We start from the raw sequence: 23,111 nt of genomic DNA, 5'->3' as shown, positions 1-23,111 counted from the left end.
TTTTTCAGTCTTTGTTGCTTTAATGACCATTGTGTCACACTGATGTTGCCACAGTGTTTTACATTCAAATCTCTCCCAGGTTCATCTTTGGTTTCACACCGTGAAGATATAGTAGCAAAATAGCACTTACTTGTAATAATGGTTGCCTTATCACTTTCTTGTTTTGCTTGGTACCCTTTTAAGAGCATTTGATGTGCAGTTTGTGGCCCTGTGTTGATAAAGCTGTAATCTTTACGATAATGACCCATGGCTCAGCCTGCTGAACAAATGCCACGATAAATAGATGCCAAATACTCACAGAACATGACGGTAATGATCTTGTTTTTTGGGGGGAGTTAAAGGATAATCCAATGGTATTACTGAAAACATCTGTCTAAGCATCATCCTGCACTGGCTCTGCCTCATGTCTCTCTCCGTGCATGCATTCCTGACAGATGTTCAGTGACTGCTGCGAGACACATTTTACATATCCAAATATTCACTCTGTATGACAGGAGGTGTCCCTCTCAGGGTGACGATAACATGAAGTGAAAGAAGTAGTACTCATGTAGTCGTTGTTGAGGATATCAATTTATTAGCAATTTTCTACAATGTTTTAGCCGGAAGAAGATTCTCTCTGTCATGTAAAAGATGTACCACAACTTTCCTTTTTTTTTTCTTTTCTCATTCATCCCCTACGCAGACATCTGTTCTCACACTCATGATTGCACCCAAGTATGGAAATCACACTGTAACTCGCAATATTGCAATATGTCTCCCATGACAGTGATAGCATCACAATAGAGTGTGGCAGCACAATAACGCTATAAACGGCTGTTTATGATGGTTTTAACGCCTCCATTTCCACATCTATGTAAACAGGACTTTTGTGTCAAATTGAATTCATTCATTCATTCATTTTCTACAGCTTATCCTCACAAGGGTCGCAGGGGTTGCTGGAGCCTATCCCAGCTGTCTTTGGGCGAGAGGCAGGATGTACACCCTGGACTGGTCGCCAGCCAATCACAGGGCACATATAGACAAACAACCATTCACACTCACATTCATACCTATGGACAATTTGGAGTCGCCAATTAAGCTAGCATGTTTTTGGAATGTGGGAGGAAACCGGACTAACCAGAAAAAACCCACGCATGCACGGGGAGAACATGCAAACTCCACACAGCGATGGCCGAGGGTGGAATCGAACTCTGCGCTCTAACCACTCAACCGCCATGCAGCCTCAAATTGAATTATATCGTAAGTTCTGGGATTGTTGAAGATCGTGTCAGAATATTTGATAGTGGACTCAGTTTTACAGTTTAGTTATGTGTAGGCCTGTCATGATAATCAATAAATCAATTAACCGCACAATAAATAACTAAAAATAAAGTTGAGTTTACTTGCTTTCGCTCACTCTCGCAAACAGGCTGGATGACAAGAGATTTTACTCTGTGCATCTGTCACAACACCTGGGTTGCGTTGGATCTATAGCAGAATGAACAGAGTGAACGCTCCTGTCAGTCATCCAGTCTCTTGGTCCCGGTAAGGGGGTGTGGGGCTGGAGTGAGTGCACGTACAGCAGCGACAATCTGTGTGCAACACGATCGAATACTTTCTTTGTGCCTGCTGTGTAGCAACACAATCTGACATAGATAACACAAAAAGATGGACCGACTTGAATTTCTTAGGCAGCCAATGCAGAACACCCACTGTAACTTAAGTGTTTTTGTTGACTCGCAATGCCCCAACATACATATAGTACACACCTAAAGCACTTAATGGTAATGGTAATGGTTTTATTTCATTTGAACATGCATCAGATTACAATTGAAAGCATCACATAATCAGTTCACAGTTCCACATGTCCAAAAGGAGTAGGAAGAAGCAAAGCTTATTAAATCCTACCCCTCCATCTGGTACTTTTACAATCAGTAGCTGTTACATTTGTTCACTTCCTGCTTTCCTAATATTGTTTTTTGTTTTTTAATCACGTACCAAAGTACGATGTGATGTGACCATCCAATGACATAATGGGTACCATAGTAAGTGTCAATATAGTGATATATATAGCACATCATGACTGGTTCAAGACTCTTCATCCTTGTATTTAGCAAACATCAACTGCTTGTATTGTTTCTTGAATTGGCTCATTGTTGTGCATTGTTTGAGTTCCTTACTCAATCCATTCCATAGTTTGATTCCACATGCTGAAATGCTATGGGTTTTTAACGTAGTCCTAGCATATAAGTGTTTCAAATTTAGTTCTTCAGATGTTCACAAGATTAGTTGAATAAGGCCGCCATCAAACAAAATATCTTTGCTGGGGCAGCGGCAGGACTTAGCAACTGGTTCTCTAATGATTGTAAAACGTTGATCATATCTGGACTCATTGTGTTGTCGCAGGTCTTCCAGAACACAACCCATAGGGTGCGCCACAAATGTCATGTACGGTTACATGAACAAAACCGAGGGGGTAATACTGTATATACAGTATACTGTATATAATGTTTCCTTACCAATACCTAATATTAAACTGATTTAAAGGGAAAATGATGGTGGTTCCTGTGTGCTCACAATCCTCTTTGCATGTGTCCGGTGCCAAAAGCCCACTCACGGACACAAAATAGGCTGATAGGAGCTGATACCTGAAATGTAATGGAATAAAAGATGAGCCGGGGGATGGTGCGCTGTTAGTGTGTGTGTGTGTGTGTGTGTGTGTGTGTGTGTGTGTGTGTGCGCGCTCGCTCAGATTGACTTGGTATGCAAATGCACCACCACATGCTTATTTGAGCTGTCAGCCCCCAAACTATTGTTGGCAACTATGCAATAGCAGTGCTGCTACACCTCTCGCTGACCTGCTTGTCATTTTCTGATGAGAACAATATGTCACCTGAGAGTTTTTTATTTTGCTGTTAGTTCGTTATCTTTAATGCTTCCAAATAAGTCCCAGAAATGAGAACTCAGTTAAATGTACCAGGACAAATGACACAAGTAACTTCTGGTCAGATGTCCTTTTACAAGTCAAGTCAATCCCACTCCTGTACGAGGGAGGGGGGCTTCCTGTCATATGTCTCTATGTGTGACCCCGTGGTCTTAATCCGCTGAAGCCATTCGATATTTAAAAACTTGAGGAAGTCGGTATCACGTGATGTTGGTGTTTACGTTTTACTGCGCATGCCCCATTGACTATTCTGGTTGATTTTAGCGGCGCATGTAGACACGCGATTGGAATATTCCTTTCCATGTATACCATTGTTTTCGGAAAGGTCATTTGGAAAGATTCCATTCGGAAAGATTCCATTCGGAAAGAGAAAAACTCCTCATGTAAACGTGGCTACTGATGCCTATTTAATTGATCACCATTATCTTAAAATTGGCTAATTGTTTGCTATCTTTCCCAACCATTGAGACACTAGTTGTCTGTGACCGTCTTTTTCAGCCTTTTTTTTTTCCAAACTGATGAAAGCAAAACCCCACATTTGGAGGTGGAAGAATATATATATTTTTTCCTGTACTGAATTGTCTTGATGAAAATTACAACTGTCTTGAGGTATAATTTAATGTAAATATATTACTGGACTTGCATTAAAGGCTTGTCGAAGCAACCCATGGTAGCAATTGATTGTGACTGCAATGGAAAGGTTGAATGGATTTCCAATTTTTCAAACATTTTCAATTCTAGTTATTTGCATAGGAAAGGCCTTGGAGTAAAGTCGCACACCCACTGGGAGAACATGTTAAGTTGCTTTGGCAAGTATTTGACTGCCAAAACAATGTGGGGATGTTGTGAGGTGATTTATATAAGTGTTACAAATTGAGAAGAATAAAATACACAACACTATTTTGGAAATGAGTGATAAGGTTTCTCTTTGACCCCCTCAAACGTGAACTCAACAGCCACAGGCATACTAATGCAATCCAAACCAAAATATGCTTGACATCAGAGCATGTCACCATTTGCTGGTTGGTTTACCAGGATGACACAGAAACAAAACAGATTTCTTGAAAACGTGTGGAGAGTTTTTAAGGAAGGACTTTTCACCTTCTAAAACACCATGGCCCATTACGTTATTTGTTACATGAGACATCATGCTCCATGAAACAGGAATAATCATGCTACAAAGAAACAAATGCACATTTTACTAAATGTATCGTATTTTCCGGACTAGAAGTCACACTTTTTTTTTTTTTATAGGTTGGCTGTTCCTGCGACTGATACTCCAGAGCAACTTATAAATGAAAAAATATATACCATATTTTCTGGACTATAAGTGGCACTTTTTATCATAGGTTGGCTGTTCCTGCGACTTATACTCCAGAGCGACTTAGAAATGAAAAAATATATACCATAATTTCTGGACTATAAGTCACTTTTTTTCATAGGTTGGCTGTTCCTGCGACTTATACTCCAGAGCGACTTATAAATGAAAAAACTTTTTATGTTACATAAACACTGGACAACTTTTCTGTTCATGTTTATTTTTCGTGTAGCTGAATCACTATTGTGTTACCATTTCTTGCACCTATACAGGCGGTTCTCTATTCTCTTATTGTTAGAACTTGCCTTCCAAGAGTACGTAATGTCTGTTTTGTCAAGTAGTAGTACTCCAGTGCGACTTATAGTCCAGAAAATACAGTAAATACCAGTAATATATATTCATACAAAAAGTGACTAGCGGTGAGTTGCCCATGAGCGCTTGGATATCATTTCAATGTGCAGGCAGACCTACGGGTGTTGTCGCTGATGAGAGTGGTGCCGGTGCCCATGGGATGGTTCCAGGGATTTTTATTCTTTCGCCTGCTGTGACATCTCCTCAAAGTGCAGCACTGGTGCCAGCAAGTTGGAGCTTTCCAGAATCATTACTCTGCTTTCAATGCATTCCCTGCCACGCAAGAATAATAATAGAGCACGGGGACATGCTATTTATAGTCACTCCCATCAACTTTCTTAGCTGTTGTTAAAACAGCCGGACCGTACAATCTGCTCAGACTTAAATCTTAGTGCTGGGAAGCACATGAGCATCCATGATATACAACCCGGATTATTGCAAAGATTCAAATCATTTGGCAGTTTGTCATCCATATTGAAACATACGCTGAAGACCTAATTAGTAAGAAGTGTTATGGAGTTCGCAAGCATCTCTGACATCTTAATTAGATCTTAATGACATTTCAGTTGGATCCGAAATGTGTAAAACTGACATAACATAAAGCTCAAAAGCATCTGACACCGGAGATAAGGAAAGGATTTCATCAAATTTGTTCTCTGTAGGTATAAAACTGGCATGCAGTATTTCCTGTGTGATATGTATGAGAAACGGGATATGATTAACACAGATGCACTTTTCCATTTTGTCTCTCGCTGTCTTTCACTCCATCTTCACTTCAATCCCAGTGGGATCGCATGGTTCGGTAATTACCCGACTACGTCCGAGTGGCATCGTGTGACTCGTATCAGCCTCTTAATCAAATTCATAACATTTATTACCGTAAAAGTTTAGTATATCCACTATGGAAATGACTAGATATGCATCACCGGAGGAGATTACATGAGAATGGTATTCCTGCAGATTAATGGGTGATGGATACAGCAGTATCCCTGTACTGTGAATTGAATCAAATTTGCAGTGGATTAACAGTGGCCTGCCTTTTTAAACATTTGCTTTTCTAATTCTTAGGTGATGATTTTTATTTTGGCAAGTACATTGTTCAAACAAATTTCATATTTTGATGCATTGAAATATTCTGGGGGAAAAAGGGTCTACCATGAAAATCACAACTGCAAGAGAGGACAGCAGGAACGTGGACAGCACCAAGCTGTCTTTGTCCGGTTCCAAAAAGCATAAAGGGATTAAAACCTTACTGCTTGTTTGCAGTAGCTTAATTGCAGGAGAAAAAGAAAAACACACAAATAAAATGCATGAATAAAATAGAATACAATATTAATAAATATATTTTTTTCATTCATTCATTTTCTACCGCTTATCCTCACGAGGGTCGCGGGGGGTGCTGGAGCCTATCCCAGCTGTCTTCGGGCGAGAGGCGGGGTACACCCTGGACTGGTGGCCAGCCAATCACAGGGCACATATAGACGACCTTTCTCACTCGCATGGAAACTGGAGAGTAAATACCGAAGTCCCCGGAACACCCATCCCCACACCCCACCCCAAATCTACATGGGGAAAAAGTTTCTCCTAGCCACTGGGTACTTTTTACAAAGTTCCAGGAACTATGGAGAGGCGGGCTGCACTGACGAATGCTAATTGGTTCAGGACTCTACAGCTAGCGCTTCAACTCAGCCGCCATGTTTAAATCACTGTGCAGCTAACATTTTGTCTTTCCGGACCGGATTAATTTAATTAATTCATTTTCTACCGCTTATCCTCACAAGGGTCGCGGGGGGTGCTGGAGCCTATCCCAGCTGTCTTTAGGTGAGAGGCGGGGTACACCCTGGACTGGTGGCCAGCCAATCACAGGGCACATATAGACAAACAACCATTCACACTCACATTCATACCTATGGACAATTTGGAGTCGCCAATTAATCTAGCATGTTTTTGGAATGTAGGAGGAAACCGGAGTACCCGGAGAAAACCCACGCATGCACGGTGAGAACATGCAAACTCCACACAGAGATTGCCGAGGGTGGACTTGAACTCCGGTCTCCTAGTTGCAAGGCCTGCGCGATAACCACTCACATTATTATTCATTCATTCATTCATTTTCTACCGCTTATCCTCACGAGGGTCATGGGGGGTGCTGGAGCCTATCCCAGCTGTCTTCGGGCGAGAGGCGGGGTACACCCTGGACTGGTCGCCAGCCAATCACAGGGCACAAATAGACCTATTAGACCGATTGACCAATTTGGAGTCGCCAATTAACCTAGCATGTTTTTGGAATGTGGGAGGAAACCGGAGTACCCGGAGAAAACCCACGCATGGGAGAACATGCAAACTCCACACAGAAATGGCCAAGGGTGGAATTGAACTTCAGTCTCCTAGTTGTGAGTCGTGCGTGCTAACCACTTGTCCTCCATGCAGCCACAGGTTAATTTAATTTACATAATTTTTTTATTGGAAAAATAGACATGGTTGGTGTAAATTTTGTTTACAGTTGGACTTTCTGGAATAAATTCATCACATTTAACAACATAACATTTAACATGGTTCAGAATTTATAAATGTGGTGGAAACGCAAACTAGACAAGGCGACTTGAACTTTTTTTGGTTCTAGAAAGTATCGTTTTGGAACTAAAACTGTCTAAGACACAGCAAATCTTATCTTGTACAGTGTCAGTCAGACGTGAGAACAATAGACGACAATGAATGAGAGTGTTTGACCATATACTGTATTATCTCCTCGCAGGAGGCTTCATGTACACAGCACAGACAAAACCTCAACAACAGAGAGGGTAAGCGATGCCGATCTTTGAAGACAAATATTTGTTCTTCAGATGAGTCGCTCCGTCTTTGTCTAGCAGGGCTCAGCTGGCTTGCGCCGCCCTTGACTTGAGAGCAGCCATTAGGGGAAGAAGGGATACTGAAATAGGGAGTGAAAACTCTGGAATGATGACGAGGAGCCCCGAGAGGCTGCAAACCAGATTACATCAGAGAAAATGAGGGAGGGGAAAAGCGAAATAGAAACTTTGACTGAAGCCCCTTGTGAAGAGCAGACCTGGGGATAAACACACCAAGTGGATGCGGGGCTTGAAAGATTGGCCAGTAGGAGCCTGATTATCAGGAGTCTGTCGGTATCTACAGATTGTTGGCCGTGCAGCCATGTTTGTTTATCGCTTTCCTCTGCTCCCCCAGCCCCCTTGTCTCATCTCTTTTCTACCCCGCCGTCTTACCTAAATCTGTCAGAATAAAGCTACAAATACCTGGCAACTACCTCCATTTACAGCCGCCCCCTTGTCTCCCCCCTTCTAACAAGGCCTTAGGCTTCCTCCCTACCCTTTTCCTCTTAGACTTTATTCATTTTGCTTAACCTATATTGTCTGGCTGCACATTTTATTTGCCTATAAAGAGCAATAAAAGAGGCCTTATTTTTCTTTGAGATAGGTTATTTATTCGCAACAGATCTTGGTTCCTAGGTCCCTGTAGAATCAGATATTTTCCTTTTAATGCCATGAATGTAATAACAGTTTATTGTCTTGCTTCATTTTAGTGTATTCATTTTACCCCCTTACAAACTGAACTTGCGAACTTTGCGATGAGTTCTGCCATCTGCAATCATGGCAGTAGAACCTCCCAGATCACAGACATTTGATGGGATGAAATTAGACCCACAATGTCATTTTTATTTGGAAAACACATAAATAGAAATGATCTGATTTCAAGTCAAACTGTCGCCATCTTAATACTACGGTTGTCAACCATAAGTCGATGCAACTCGTCAAGAAAATTCATCTCTCATGTCTCTCAAGTAAATCAACTCTCTAAAGTAGAAACACAACAAAAATAAATATTTAGCGTACTATCACAGTAGTGACACATGCTAGTGTATTTTTGTTCGTTTATGCACATGCCTGCAAAGCCAGCCCCCGCTCACTGTGATTTGATCTACTTCTTCTGCTACTACCATCTTTTTCTATTCGTATGGCTAAAACGTTTTTTTTGTCGCCAGGGTAAGTGATATATAAAATGTTCACATGAATTCCCATTTTTGTGTGCTCACTACATTGTTGTTCGAACATCGCTTCCTTGTATTTTTAAAAAATATATATATCGATAAATGCCAAGCTGGAGGTTCACACCACTTGGCATTCTCAACAACATTTTTGTGGGAAGTTTTCATTAGCTTTTTTTTCTACTTTCTTTGTCTTTCTTCTTCTTTCATGTGACTTCCTTCCGTTCATGTGACTACTGCCAGTGTACAGTACGGGGGGGAGAGGGGCGTGAAAACATTTCTGTCCCTTGAAAGTGGGGGACATGACAGAAAATAACTGAGAACCACCGCTCTATGATGCTAGGAGTCCACTGGGCCGGTGCCAGTTCACGGCAAAGATGATGTGAGTGGCGCGTAGTGGCAACAATAAGGTGCCTAGTGGTGGCACCAACTGGCGAAATCATTTGGCGCCACTACGCACCAATCACAAAATCTTTGGCGCAAACTGGCGCCGGCCCAGTGGACTTATAGCATCACATTGGCGCAACTTGGCTCACGCCATTACATTCCAGTGGATTCCAACAGGCGGATTGTTTGTGACATTTGGTTCCACTTGGTGGACACTTTGCGCCGATTCCTTGATGCAAGTGGCGCAACAAAAATTTTAAACATTTTGAAATTTTCTTGCCGCCAAACAAAATTTTTGCCGCCGTTATGGGCCACCACAAGCCAGTTTGAGCCACTGCACACCACTAGGCACCTTATTGGTGACACTAGGCACCACAGCAAATTGCATTGGCACCAACTGGCGCCGGCTCAGTGGACTCCTAGCATGAAGGCACAAACACTGCATGGTGAAACAGAGAATTGTACATGCTGATCATCAGTTAATGTAATACAACACGGTACAATACTAGCCACTGTTAATAAAGTATTTCAACCACTTTAACCAGCACACAGCTTGTACTGCACTTACTGTATGCAATTGACTGGTAGAAAAAATGGCCCTGATAAGCTTTGACTCAGTCATTGATTAATGTCAAATACCATTTGGTCATTTCTGTCCACTAGTAAGTGAATTGCAATTGATCTTATTCAGCGCTCTCTTTATCTCATGCAGTGTGCATCGATCGGTCTGGTTACGAGCGACGGGGTTGCATATATATTCTGCAGCCTGCACTAATTAGCATACACTTGTGACTGCACGCCAGGTTCACAGAAGCGGACACCATCGTGATGGGGGACGTGACATATGGAGCCTGTTGCGTGGACGACTTCACCGCCCGAGCCTTGGGAGCCGACTTCATGGTGCACTATGGCCACAGCTGTCTGGGTGAGTCTATTCTCTGTGTGCGAGTGTGTCCGTATGGATAGTACTACACTGAACTACCACCTGCAGCACAGACGAAGTATTGATCAACAGAAACATACCTTGGTAGCTTAGTATGGCAGGCGTATCAGACTTCTGGTGCCTAGACTTGGGCAATGACACTGCAGATCAATGGAGAACATGCATTAGAGGCTCCCCTGGACCTTGCTGCTCTTACATGACATGAAGATGCCAAAATGTGTCTTTCAGCTACAGCGAATGACTTCCTAATAGTCATCTGGTAATGGTTTAATTTCATTTGAACATGCATTAGATTACAATTGAATGCATCACATAATCAGTTCACAGTTCCCCACATGTCCAAAAGGAGTAGGAAGAAGCAAAGCTTATTAAATCCTACCCCTCCATCTGGTACTTTTACAATCAGTAACTGTTACATTTGTTCACTTCCTGCTTTCCTAATATAGTTTTTTCAAAGTTTTTTTTGATTTTTTTCGTTTTATTTAATTTTGTCAAGTACAAGGTGATATGACCATACAATGACATAATGGGTACCATAGTAACCATCAATATAGTTTTATATATATATATATATATATATATATATATATATATAGCACATCATGACTGTTCAAGACTCTTCATCCTTGTCAACCATCCATCAACTGCTTGCATTGTTTCTTGAATTGGCTCATCGTTGTGCATTGTTTGAGTTCCTTACTCAATCCATTCCATAGTTTGATTCCACATGCTGAAATGCTATGGCTTTTTAACATAGTCATAGTCAAATTTAGTTCTTCCCTGAGATCATATTTCTCCTCTCTTGTAGAGAAGTATTAGATGACATTTTTAGGTAATTGGTTATTTTTAGCCGTATGCATTATTTTAGCTGTTTGAAGATTAACTATATCAGCAAGTTTAAGTATTTGTGATTTTAGAAATAAGAATTTTAGTTCCGCTTATGTTTTGAACTCTTTGTTTCTCTCTTTTTTCGCTCCCATACAGTGTCCATTACAATTAAAGGCACATCTGTCATGGCCGATTAAATAAATGATGCGATTGCTTCATCTAGCATCCCCACTCAGCAACCCACCACTACAAATAGATTGCAGTCACATGGGAAACGCTGCTCTTCCTTGCAGAAGCACTCCAAAAGTGTCATTAGGGCATTCCGTAACTCAATTTCACCCGGCAGATTTTCAAAAGAGTTAGGTCTGGGCTCTGGGTCGACCCTTTTCCTTAAATCTTCTTGTTGATTTGTATCAAACTTTCAAGCTCATTCAGTTTTTAACCAAAATTGACCGCCACGAGAAGCTGTTCAAAGCAAGTCCATCTTGACTAAAGCCAATGTGTATTTCTTTGTCAGTGTGTATTTCATCCTGACCTCGGCCATTCAATCACGAAGACATCACATGCTCTGCTTGGCATCATGTCATACACCTGTGAGAGATTAAAGACGCTGTTGTGACTCATAGAGGATATGTCTTCCACTTTCATTTTCAGACCTGTTTTTTTTTTTTTTGTATGCTGCTGTCACTGTTTGTGTTTTCTCCTCATAAAACTCCTGCAGATATAGGCATAGATTCTAAAAACAAAACAAAGTAGAATGCTTTGGAATCCAAATATACAAAAGGACAAATTAGTTTAGTCAATGCTCAATAGAAAATGGTACATAAGGAAATCAATTTGATGTGTTGACATTTTACTTTCTTTATTAAAAGATTCGTTATTTATTTTCTGTGGGTCACAATAGTTATGAATTGCCTTAGAGACTGTATATAATGAAATTCAATTTTGATTGGCTAAAGGAAAATGTGTTTACCCACAAATATCTTTCATTTCAAGAATAATCAGGTATGCCTAAATTGCTTCAAAACAACATTAACAACAATCAGTCCAAACACAATAATCCTAATAATTGTCAACAATCATGACTAAATGTGACTGTGCCCATTGCTGATTAAGATGGCTGCATCATCTTCCGCTGTGATATATGAAGTGCTTGTGGGACAAATTGCTTTCAACACAACAGGGCTATAGAAAGAAGTCCCGAGTGTGAGACTTCACACCCCGGTCTTGGCATTCCGTCAGATGTGATCGCATTCCTCCTATGGTGATATCCGGACTATTCAGCGCGATCAAAATATAAGCTGCATCCAGTAAGACGGCTGGTAATACAGTAGCCTTCCACAAAAGTCATTCATTTATCTTGTCAGAATTGAACATCCTCACAATTTCTCCATCACACTTTGTTGTGTTGTCATCTCTCTCTTTTTTTTCCATCGTAGCTCTGTGTCACTCTCGTCACAAGGCAAATTAGCCATTTAGCTTGTGCTGTCCCTGTCATCACGCCGTAGTCCAGTTTTTCAAAACCATTAATGATAGTGGATTTTTTTGATACAACTCCACGATGTCCAGATCCACTAGCACACTTGAGCAAAAGTTGCCAGATTGATGGCCTTAAACTTAAAACATGCATCATATGCATGTTTTTTTGTATGATTCCCATTATGAGTAAACAGAAAGTGTATATATCACAACCAGAATCAACTACTGCAACAGTATTCGCTACGGTACACCTTCCAAAACCCTCAACAAACTACAATATATTCAGAACTCCCCTGCCCGCCTCCTCACCTCCACCCACTCCCGTCAACACATTACCCCTGTCCTCCAAAACCTCCAAAGGCTTCCCGTCCCCCAACGCATTCACGTCAAAGTTCTTCTCATAACCTACAAAGCCCTCCATGATCTGACCCCCCCCCATATCTCACAGACCTGCTCCATCCACACAATCCCCCGCGTCCCCTTCGCTCCTCAGACTCCAACCTCCTGGCACTTTCCTGTAAGACCAAACTCAGAACCTGGGGTGACAGAGCCTTCTCCATCGCTGTCCCCACCCTCTGGAATTCTTTGCCCCATTTGCTCCGTGCTTGCCCCGACCTTCCCAGTTTCAAAAAACCCCGCTTTTACCCATGTTTTAGCTGTATAAATGAATGAATGTTGTATTTTAATGTATCTTTTACTCTGTTTACTTGCTTTTATTCAACTCCATTTTTTCTGTAAAGCTTCTTTGAGTATTTTGAAAAGCGCTATACAAATAAAATGTATTATTATTATTATTATTATTATTATTATATATGAGAAGTTCCAAGATTAGAACGTGACTATGACTTAGCCGTACGTCTATAAAAAGCGTGAGAAAAAAGCACCTGTGTATGTACACCTCAAATTACTAGTAGTTTACTACATTTCCTCCTCATTCCATGTCAGTACCACAGATACACAACAATGTCTGGGCTTCACAGTGACAGGCACTATTCATTCATTCATTCGCTTATCCTCACGACGATAAGCCTATCCCAGCTGTCTTAGGGCGAGAGGCGGTGTTCACCCTGGACTGGTGGCCAGCCAATCACAGGGCACATATAGACAAACAACCATTCACACTCACATTCATACCTATGGACAATTTGGAGTCGCCAATTAACCTAGCATGTTTTTGGAATGACCTGAAGAAAATCCACCCGGGAGAACATGCAATCTCGGCACAGAGATGGCCAATGGTGGAATCGAACTCAGGTCTCCTACCTGTGAGGCCTGCATGCTAACCACTCATCCGCTGTGCAGGTGACAGGGACTAATGTTGATTAAAAAAGCAGACATACTGTATCTTAAATGGACATTTTAAACAAGTATAGTTAAGGGGTTTGGGTAATCATAGTCAATCACAGACTTAACTCATTTTGCAGCCTCCATAACAACAGTGATGAGGTCAGTGAGTTCTGTCCATTTCATTGACCCTATCTCTAATTGCAGCGTTTTAAGAGCCAGCTGCCATCCTCATCTCGGTACCAATCGATTGTTTGCCCTTTACGTTTTGGGAGTGCCCATAAACATTTGAAAGCTGTAAGCTCGATTGTAGATTCCACTCATCTCCTGCACCCCACTCGCCCTCATCGTGTACTGTATACAGTATATAAGTTCTAGGGCAGGGGGCGGGCAAACTTTTTGACTCATGGACTGCATTGAGTTAACAAAATTGGCCGAGGGAGCTAAATTATATATTTGATACACACACACTAGTTTACATTTATAACAGTCCACCTGGAATTGTTTGTTTCACAAGGGAACTTATTATGCTTTTCCCACTTTTCTGACCTATAAATATATTTACAATGTTGCATTCTCATGTTCAATTATGCCAAAGTTTCAGATAATGAAGTGTTCGCTTTTGGAAGTGAGCCCTGAAAGACATTTAGGACGGCTCTGAACGCTCGGTTTCAAAGAGTTATTGACTTCCTTATATGGGCGTTCCTGGGCGCAAGCTGTAAGCCTTGACCTCCTCCCGCTCAACTGCACTGTTAAGATTTCACCATGTTAACATGGAGGTAGGCCGTGGGTGGAATAAATTTAAAAAGGAGCGTTTTGCAAATCCAAGGAAATACATCTGGAATAGGTGCAGATTCTACAAAGCTTTCTGTGTGGGTTATTGTGTGTAGCTGCTCTGCAGGGGTCCACAAGTCAATACAAAGGGCTGGAAAGTAGCATAATAGGTGCCCTTTAATGTATCTGATTCTATCCTTTGTTTCAGGGGCATTTTGATACAACAGACCGCATCAAATAATAAAATAGAATTTTAATTTTTTTTCCTGAATAAGACACCTGGAATGTAGCTGAATAAAAGGATGTGATATACAATATGAACTATGAACACTAAAACATTGGCTATTAAAGAGTATGTGAACTGCCCTCCCCTTTTTTTTTTTTTTACTTACTATATATTACTTAAATTTATTTGTGTGGATAGTGTTAAGATGTTTGCTAATATGTATTTTTATTCGCCGTTTTCTCACAGTGCGATAATTCTAACAATGAAAGAGTCTTTAAATATGGACACCACAGTTACAGTTATAGGACGGGATGATTGGGCGATGAAGGGGATTAAGAAGGGGGACAACACTAGGAGAGGGGAGGGGAAAAAAAAACAACAACTCCAAACTAGACTCCTAAATGAAGGAGCACAGTGTGGGACTGTTAAAAAAAGTAAACAAGTAAAAAACATTGTTCACACTCATAGACACAAGACCAGCACCACAAAGGGGCAAGCCGTGGTCCCCGTCATGCCCGCACCAGGGGGGGGGATTATCAGCGAAGGCATTGGTGGGGGTGGGGGGGGGGCATCTTTGGATGCATGGGTGCATGGCCTGCAACGCTTCCCCCGTCAGGTGGCCAAACCTGAAGCTCAGTTCGCAGGGTTTTATTGCAATACACAGAAGTTGCCATGGAGAAGTTCGTAGAGGGCCCAGAGAAGGGAAAAACAACAGGTGTCCGTAAAGAAATAATGGCGGCTCAGAGCGTCCCGCTGCAGCAATCTCTTGGGAGAAGTTGTTTTCACAACACGACATTGGTTAGCCATGGTGGGGACGCCGAAATCCAGATCAAGAATATTGTTTGGGTTAGTTCGGGCAGCCACTTTTCAATAGACGGGTCCACTCTATTGTCCATTCTGGTCTCCCAATTGATCCAACTGCTTTTGCAAAGCCAAAATGCCTGCTGTATTGTCTGGTACCTTTTTGTTACCAACACTGACAGACATAACGATATACCTGCATTCCAACAGCAGCTGTCCGAATGGCTCCCAAAAAGGACCCATAGCTGGTGCCTGGCACAAAAAAGTTCGCCCTGATTAGTACCTGCAAAAATATAAATAGATTCATTCATTCATTCATTTTCTTCTGCTTTTTCCTCACGAGGGTCTCGGGGGATGCTGGAGCCTATCCCAGCTGTCTTCGGGCGAGAGGCGGGGTACACCCTGGACTGGTCGCCAGCCAATCACAGGGCACATATAGACAAACAACAGCAAAACTCGACGGAAGTGGCAAAGATCAACCGGTCCATAATGAGTTGCATACACACAACTTAATTTACAGTGGGATTGACAAACGACAAATGTTGTGAAAGTGTGTGTGGCACTTTTTTATATAAGTCTCTGAATTTCTATCTGTACGCATAATTTGGGTTTCTGGCATACATAGACTTAGATGCGGCGTCTGGTCTATTCTGTCAACACGGCACACCTTTTTAAAATCCCTATCCATCCATTCCTCCTCTTTCCCCACTGAGATAAAATCCTATCTATCACATCTGTTGTCAGGTAATTTACAACCTTCAAACATCCAGAATCACATATACACATTTTACTGCGCAACTCTTTTATTCGTTGCTGAGTTATCTGGAATTTATACGGTGTGGTATTATACTTCCCACCACAAATTACATTCTAGTGTTTTTTTTTCGGCTGACTTTAATAAGAATGTATCCCTTTCCTCACTTCTATCCCATCCTGCTTTCAGTCCTTTGTAGAGTTTCATATCTCACAGCCCTTTAGTGTCTGCTGGTTCCCTTTTTCTCTCTGTCGTACTTTGCTCTCATCTCTCCCCTGTGTTGCACGCTAATCTAGGCTATCAAATACCAGCGTATACAACATGCAACGTAATGGGCCATTTGCTCAGTCGGAACAGCAACGCCCTTTTGCTCTTTCATGCAAGTTTCATGTTGTGCAAAAAGCAAGAATTATGATCTGTACTAATGGGAATAATCCCGATGTTTTACTAACGGCCTTTTCCCCTCGTTTTCTTGGACTCCAGCCTACTTTATTCGGCATCCAAGTCATCCAAGAGTGTCTAAGATAGCTCCTTGAGGCACGGCTGCGCCGCAAATGGTCTGTGAAATTAATGACATTAATAGTAATCGCAAGTGTCTCTGTCCTTACCTAAATAATAGAACTCTTGCTTCACACGCGTATTGAACCTCGCTTAACTCACAACAGTGCCGAAACACAGACCCGTGAACATGGGCTGTGCATTCATGTTTAAGGAATCCTCAGAAGTGGATGTGCCACAGGCTCACTTGACACGACCCAGTAAATTATTGAATGTGTCTTTCTTTTGTCTTCATTTTCCTCAGTCCCCGTAGACTCCACTGCCGGTATTAAGATGCTGTACGTGTTTGTGGACATCCAGATGGATAACGGACACTTCCTGGACACGGTCAAGTTCAACTTTCCCCCTGGACAGTCTCTGGCGCTCGTCAGCACCATCCAGTTTGTGGCTGCACTACAGGTGATCGCTGAGAATCACCCATTTGCTTTTTGTTTGTTTGTTACTCCTAATGATGCTCACTTGCAGCACTCTGTTTGTAGCACCCAGCACCAGCACAAAGAGCCTTAATGACTAACAGGAGGTTTCACTCACTCTGTTCAAATTTCAATTTGATTTATTTATACAGCCCAAATCATAACAGCAGTTATCTCATTGCACTTTTACACATGAAGGTCATATTCATTCATTCATTTATTTTCTACCGCTTATCCTCATAAGGGTCGCTAGGGTGCTGGAGGCTATCCCAGTTGTCTTCGGGTGAGAGACGGGGTACACTCTGGACTAGTGGCCAGCCAATCACAGGTCACATATAGACAAACAACCATTCACACTCACATTCATACCTATGGACAATTAAAAAAATAAAAATTTAACTATATTAGGAAAGCAGGAAGTGAACAAATGTAACAGTTACTGATTGTAAAAGTAGCAGATGGAGGGGTAGGATTTAATAAGCTTTGCTTCTTCCTACTCCTTTTGGACATGTGGAACTGTGAACTGATTATGTGATGCATTCAATTGTAATCTGATTCATGTTCAAATGAAATTAAACTATTACAATTTTCATTGCATTGTCAGACACATAAAGATTTCTGCACATCCGAGGAGAATTGCGGTCTCTGCACTCAAGTTCAGCTCAAGTGTGGGTTTGAGAAATCCAACAGAAGTTATTTTGGATTTAAAGGCCGTTCATCTCCCAGTTCTTTATATAAGCAGTGGCAGAAGATATAGCATACTTCTTGAACTCCACTTTATTCCTCTTTGTTCTATAACACCGCTGCGTTGACTTAATGCTTCCCCTGCTCATTTTAAACCATGTCCTGCCTGTTCCGTTCATATTTATCATATGTTTGACTTGCCCATGTGTGTTTAGCACGCACCGTATGAACAGCCGCCTCCAACACTGACTCGTGCCTCGCAGTGTGTAGGCTTGTTGAGGTCTCACAGTATGGGCGGGAAAAACGCTCAGAGTTCACTGTTATTCCCTGTTGACTGCCTTAAATTAGCTTTTAATCGTTCAATTCATCCGTCATCCTCCTCGCTCTGTGGCTAATTTGTTCTTGGCACTTTGCCTCAATTAATGTACAGTGGAAGCGGCGAGAAGCGATTTATTTCATGACCAATCCACGCTTCAAATCACATTGGCAGTCATGTTACAGAGAGAAGCGAAGTCGTTAATGACCAGCCGAGGATGACTTGAGGATCACATCTCCAGTGTAATCTTTTTTTTGACCTCTTTCTCCATTTTTTGCGTCACTGCCCTATTTTAATCCCAACCTTTATTCCCCTGTATAATTTGCATACATATTTTGCTTCCTCTCCCTCAGCTTGCACACTGACACTTGCTCTTATTTCTGTGTTTTTATGCCGGTATAAGGGGGCTGGGGGGTGCTGTCATCTGCAGAAACATGAGAAAATGTGTGCACAAACAAGGCAATCAATGAACAATGATAAAAGCCTCCTGAAGAAATATGAACAGCTAAGCTCAGCAACTTGATGAATATGTCCTAATGTAAAACTGTGCATAACATTAATGGGATGTGTGTGCTAAAATGAAAAAGCGATCGTCTCCCAGTCACGACAACATTATTATACACCCTTTGCAGGGGAGTACCGTGAACGATGCAATGGTCTATGTGATAAATTATTCCCAGCAACTTGCAGCGAGGTTGAACTGAAAAACTGAATTTGCTTTTCTAAATTCAGTCCCAATTTTTCCTCTATGCTACAGGCTGTGAGCGCAGCCCTCAAGTCAGACTATGAGGTGCTGGTTCCGCAGTGTCGACCTCTGTCACCAGGAGAAATTTTGGGCTGCACGTCTCCTCGTTTGGACCGCAATGTCAATGCCATCATGTAAGAAATACTTTATCTTTTGTTTCTTCCATTTAACATAACATCTCTATCTGCCTCAATAAATACACCAGCTATTGCTGTGGCCTTGTTACTATAGTAATAATAAGGCTGACATCACACCAGTCATAGAAAGCTCTGACCAGTAGACAGTGTGCCTATTTTTTTTTTTATTATTTTATGGGCAGCCAGAAGCAACCAAGGCTAAAAATAACTTCACACTTTGCACAGCAACAAAGCCAGACAGACACACAAGCACCGTTATTCAATTAGTTTCTTTCTCACAACACATTTCACTCACCGGCTGCAGGATTCGGTACACCGACACATGATGCAAGAGCATCAAAAATTATTTTTATTAACCATTAAGTGAATAGATATGAACCTTGTATTTTTCTTTCTTATTATTCTTCGAAAAGAGAAACCATAACATGGAAGACTGTACCGTTGCAGTCTTAATATGCAACCTCTCTCATGCGCAATGAGATCACAGGTCATTCCCCAGGTGAGATAATGCCAAGGTGGATCACCTGCTGTGTGTTGGTCCATGTGATTAAAGCCTCCCGGTGCATGAGATTAAACTGGCGGGACAAGGCCAAGCTTGGCTCTATATACATAAGCCAGGCCCCGTGGGGGCAAGATAGAGAAGGTGTGTGTATGCGAGTGTGTGCATGTCTTTTGGTGTGTGATGGAAAAGAAAGTAAAAGGGTTACACTGCTTCACCGACTAACGCAATGTGTGTTTTCGTTTCTATGTGTGACAGTGGATTTGTTTGTCTGAGATATTGTCCCATTGTCTTTTTCCTTGTTTTCCACATTTGCACATCCACTAAACATTGACAGCACTTCATCAGAACATAGAGGCTACAGACCTCCGAATGCTATAAAATGCAGTACGGTTTCAAAATTTAAGTCGGGAACAATTAGTTCCGCTTCCAATTGCCTTCCTCCTAGAAATCAATAATAAAAGGGCACAGCAATAGAAATGGCTAATGTGAGGCCATTGCACGTTCACATGCAGCAGAATGTCTTGCCACAGATTCATTTAAGCCTTTACAAAAGGTTTAAACAAGGTTTAATTGTGTGATAAAGTCACACAATTCTTAAGACACAAAACGAAAAGCTCAGTTTACCGGTCCACACACAAACGCAACATTTTTTTTTTTTTAATTCTCCGTTCTGGCTGGATTTTGCATTATGGCAAATTCTGCAAATTAGAAACTACTCCACCCTCCCCGCAGCCTAGTGCCATATATATACGTAAGTTTCAGTTCTTTGGAGAACGCAGAGGTATGTTGCAGTATTCAGCACGTAACAAATAAAGTACCTTTATCTTGGCTAGATGGACGAAAGTACGTTATTAGTCCCATGAGTGAATCTACTTCATCAACATGCATCTCTTCAAATTTTAGGGCTTTCACATAATTGATTTTTCACTATTTTTCCAGCCACTCTTTTGCTGTGTACCATAATGAATGTATAATTAATGAATTCACATAGAGCTCTTCAACCACTTCCATCCTCTGCTGTCTTGCTCCTAATATACCCGTATGCAGATGCGAATGTGAAGACGGGAGTGTTGCATAATGTCAAGACATACAGCATAGCATTTATCATTACAGCAAGAGCACATTTAATGAGAATAATTCATTATGGATGTAATGGTTGTGATTGTTGAGAGAGGTTTTAGCAAAGCAACCTTCCGAAAGCTGCTGAGAACTAAGGACATCTGTTGCAGAAGTGCAGCTGGCTTATTGTTTGGAATATAATCACACAAGGGCCTTGTATTTTTTTTTTTTTTTTTCAAGCAAAGAGAAGCTGCGGAACAATGGGACTGCTAGAGTGCATTTTAAAGTCAATGGTCTAGTTGATGTAACACATGCACTGACAAGTCTTAGCGTGTGCTTTTAACACACATAGACATACACGCAAAAGCTGTGAAGTCTTGGTAGTTCATGTTTTCCAGGTAGCCCTCACGGCACGGCTTCAATAAGCTTTTCCCCGCAGCTTTAAATATTCACCAATTAGTGTGTTTATTGCACGTTCTCCTGAGGCCTACTGAGATTGTACACTATGTACAGTAATGAGGGGCACTGACCCAAGCCTATGCCCTTTTTAAAGCAGGATTCTTCTCAGTCTCACACATATACAGTAGGTCTTGAAGCACTCTCTACACACACTAGGATCTATGAGTCTGTTTTACTTGGAATCTTGTTGGTTTTTTCCTTGCTCCAAGATCCAAGGGTTTTTTTATCAGCATGCTGTGTCTGCTTTATGGATTAGGAAATAAAATGTCTGTTAATTAAATGCCAAAACCATTATGTTTATTGGCGCAATACATTAAAAAACAATTTTATTCAGTAATCCAGAAATTGATGGAGGCTGGCACTTTTCTCTGCACACATTGCGATAAAAAAAAAAAAGTCTGTAAGACCGTTCTTCTTGTCCTTTTTCTCACTAAGAACATGCATGTTGTAATCGAGCGTTATAAAACTGTCTTTACATTAAAGCGGTAAAATACATCACAGTGAGAATATACCGTATTTTCCGGACTATAAGTCACACTTTTTTTTTCATAGGTTGGCTGTTCCTGCGACTTATACTCCAGAGCGACTTATAAGTGCAAAAAACTGTTTATGTTACATAAACACTGGACACCTTTTCTGTTCATGTTTATTTTTCGTGTAGCTGAATAACCAAAAAATATGTATACTTTCACAGGCAGCCACTAGAAGGCACTCTAGACTTTCACACCAATATTTCCTACCCCTTAACAATTCAATATTTAAACAGTAGACGTTAGCTTACAAAGACAACTGAGAAAGTCAGAACACAAATGATGCCCCCCCCAAAAGGAAAATCATATTCAGCAGACTACAATCTGCAAGTAGTAAAATCGCAGAAAATGTGACTTATACTCTAGTGCGACTTATGTATGTTTATTTCCACCTAATTATGCATTTTTTTTTTACAATCAGTAACTGTTACATTTGTTCACTTCCTGCTTTCCTAATATAGTTTAAGTTTTTTTTTTTTTTTTTTTAATTTTTAACATTTTTGTCCCGTACCAAAGTACGAGGTGATATGACATCCAATGACATAATGGGTACCATAGTAAGTGTCAATATAGTGATATATATAGCACATTGTGACTGGTTCAAGACTCTTCATCCTTGTATTTAGCAACATTAGACTTTGACAGAAAAGTTTAATTGAAACAGCCTGTTAGACAATAAAAAACATTTACTGTTGGTGCACCAGCCAAATTATGTTAAGTTATGTTACGTTTTTGGTAATGGTAAGGGTTTTATTTCATTTGAGCATACATCAGATTACAATTGAATGCATCACATAATCAGTTCACAGTTCCACATGTCCAAAAGGAGTAGGAAGAAGCAAAGCCTATTAAATCCTACCCCTCCATCTGGTACTTTTACAATCAGTAACTGTTACATTTGTTCACTTCCTGTTTTCCTAATATAGTTTATGTTTTTTTTTCTTTTTTCTCGTATCGAAGTACAAGGTGATATGACCATACAATGACATAATGGGTACCATAGTAACTGTCAATATAGTGATATGATATGGGATGACAACATTGCTCCCTTTGCTGCTGTGTTGTGCAATGTACCGACTTACTGTGGCTAATGAACAAAGAGCTCATAGCTAAACCTCATCATGGTTTAAACATCACCTGCTGGAATAATACAAGGAGGAAAAAAACCTGTGTTGAAGAGCTAAGTGCTTTTACTTTACTCCCCCTCTGGCACGAATCAGTGCCACTCGTCTCAGGGAATTGTTACCTCAGGCAGTGTCCTGGTTCAGGTCAAGATGTGTCCCGTTCCATGGAGGACCTACCCAAAGTCGCACTGAAGTCAAATGCTGACTTGAATCAGTGTCTTTTAAAAGTCTACTCCCGATCCATCGGTATGAGTGAACAGATTGTGTGATAGAATGCAGTTCTTCATTACCATGTTTACTCTTGATGATTTTCTATTGCTTTGACAATTTATATTTAGGCTTCTTCCAATCTTACATGCCGTGTAGCGCACTTTTCTATTCCCTTTGGAAAGCGTGTTCTATAAATAGATATCGCCTAGTGTTTCGCCGACAATACACGGCTCAGTGTTTTTCTCTGTTTGTAAACTCTGCCTACGCGAATCCCCAGTAGAAGGCCAA

The 23,111-nt window shown here is 41.1% G+C and overlaps 1 protein-coding gene across 3 annotated transcripts in view; it reads left to right on the top strand.

The window, feature by feature from the left end:
• The window catches only part of dph1 (diphthamide biosynthesis 1), a 69,667-nt gene that overhangs the window by 24,074 nt on the left and 22,482 nt on the right, over window positions 1-23,111 (top strand). For 2 of the 3 annotated variants that reach the window (XM_078792920.1, XM_058080438.2), the window contains exons 4-6: window positions 9,801-9,922; window positions 16,889-17,043; window positions 18,815-18,936. In XM_078792920.1, the coding sequence (XP_078649046.1) occupies window positions 9,801-9,922; window positions 16,889-17,043; window positions 18,815-18,936 (399 nt within the window). Of the gene's footprint in view, window positions 1-7,347; window positions 7,394-9,800; window positions 9,923-16,888; window positions 17,044-18,814; window positions 18,937-23,111 lie in introns of all 3 variants that reach the window. The other variant, XM_078792921.1, reaches the window with a different exon arrangement.

Source organism: Doryrhamphus excisus, linkage group LG8 (assembly GCF_037039965.1).
Source record: "Doryrhamphus excisus strain RoL-2023G ecotype Guam linkage group LG8, RoL_Dexc_Guam_v1.1, whole genome shotgun sequence".
Taxonomy (NCBI): Eukaryota; Metazoa; Chordata; class Actinopteri; order Syngnathiformes; family Syngnathidae; genus Doryrhamphus; species Doryrhamphus excisus.
The sequence above is the reverse complement of the archived record's forward strand: the minus strand, read 5'-3'. Positions and strand labels throughout refer to the sequence as shown.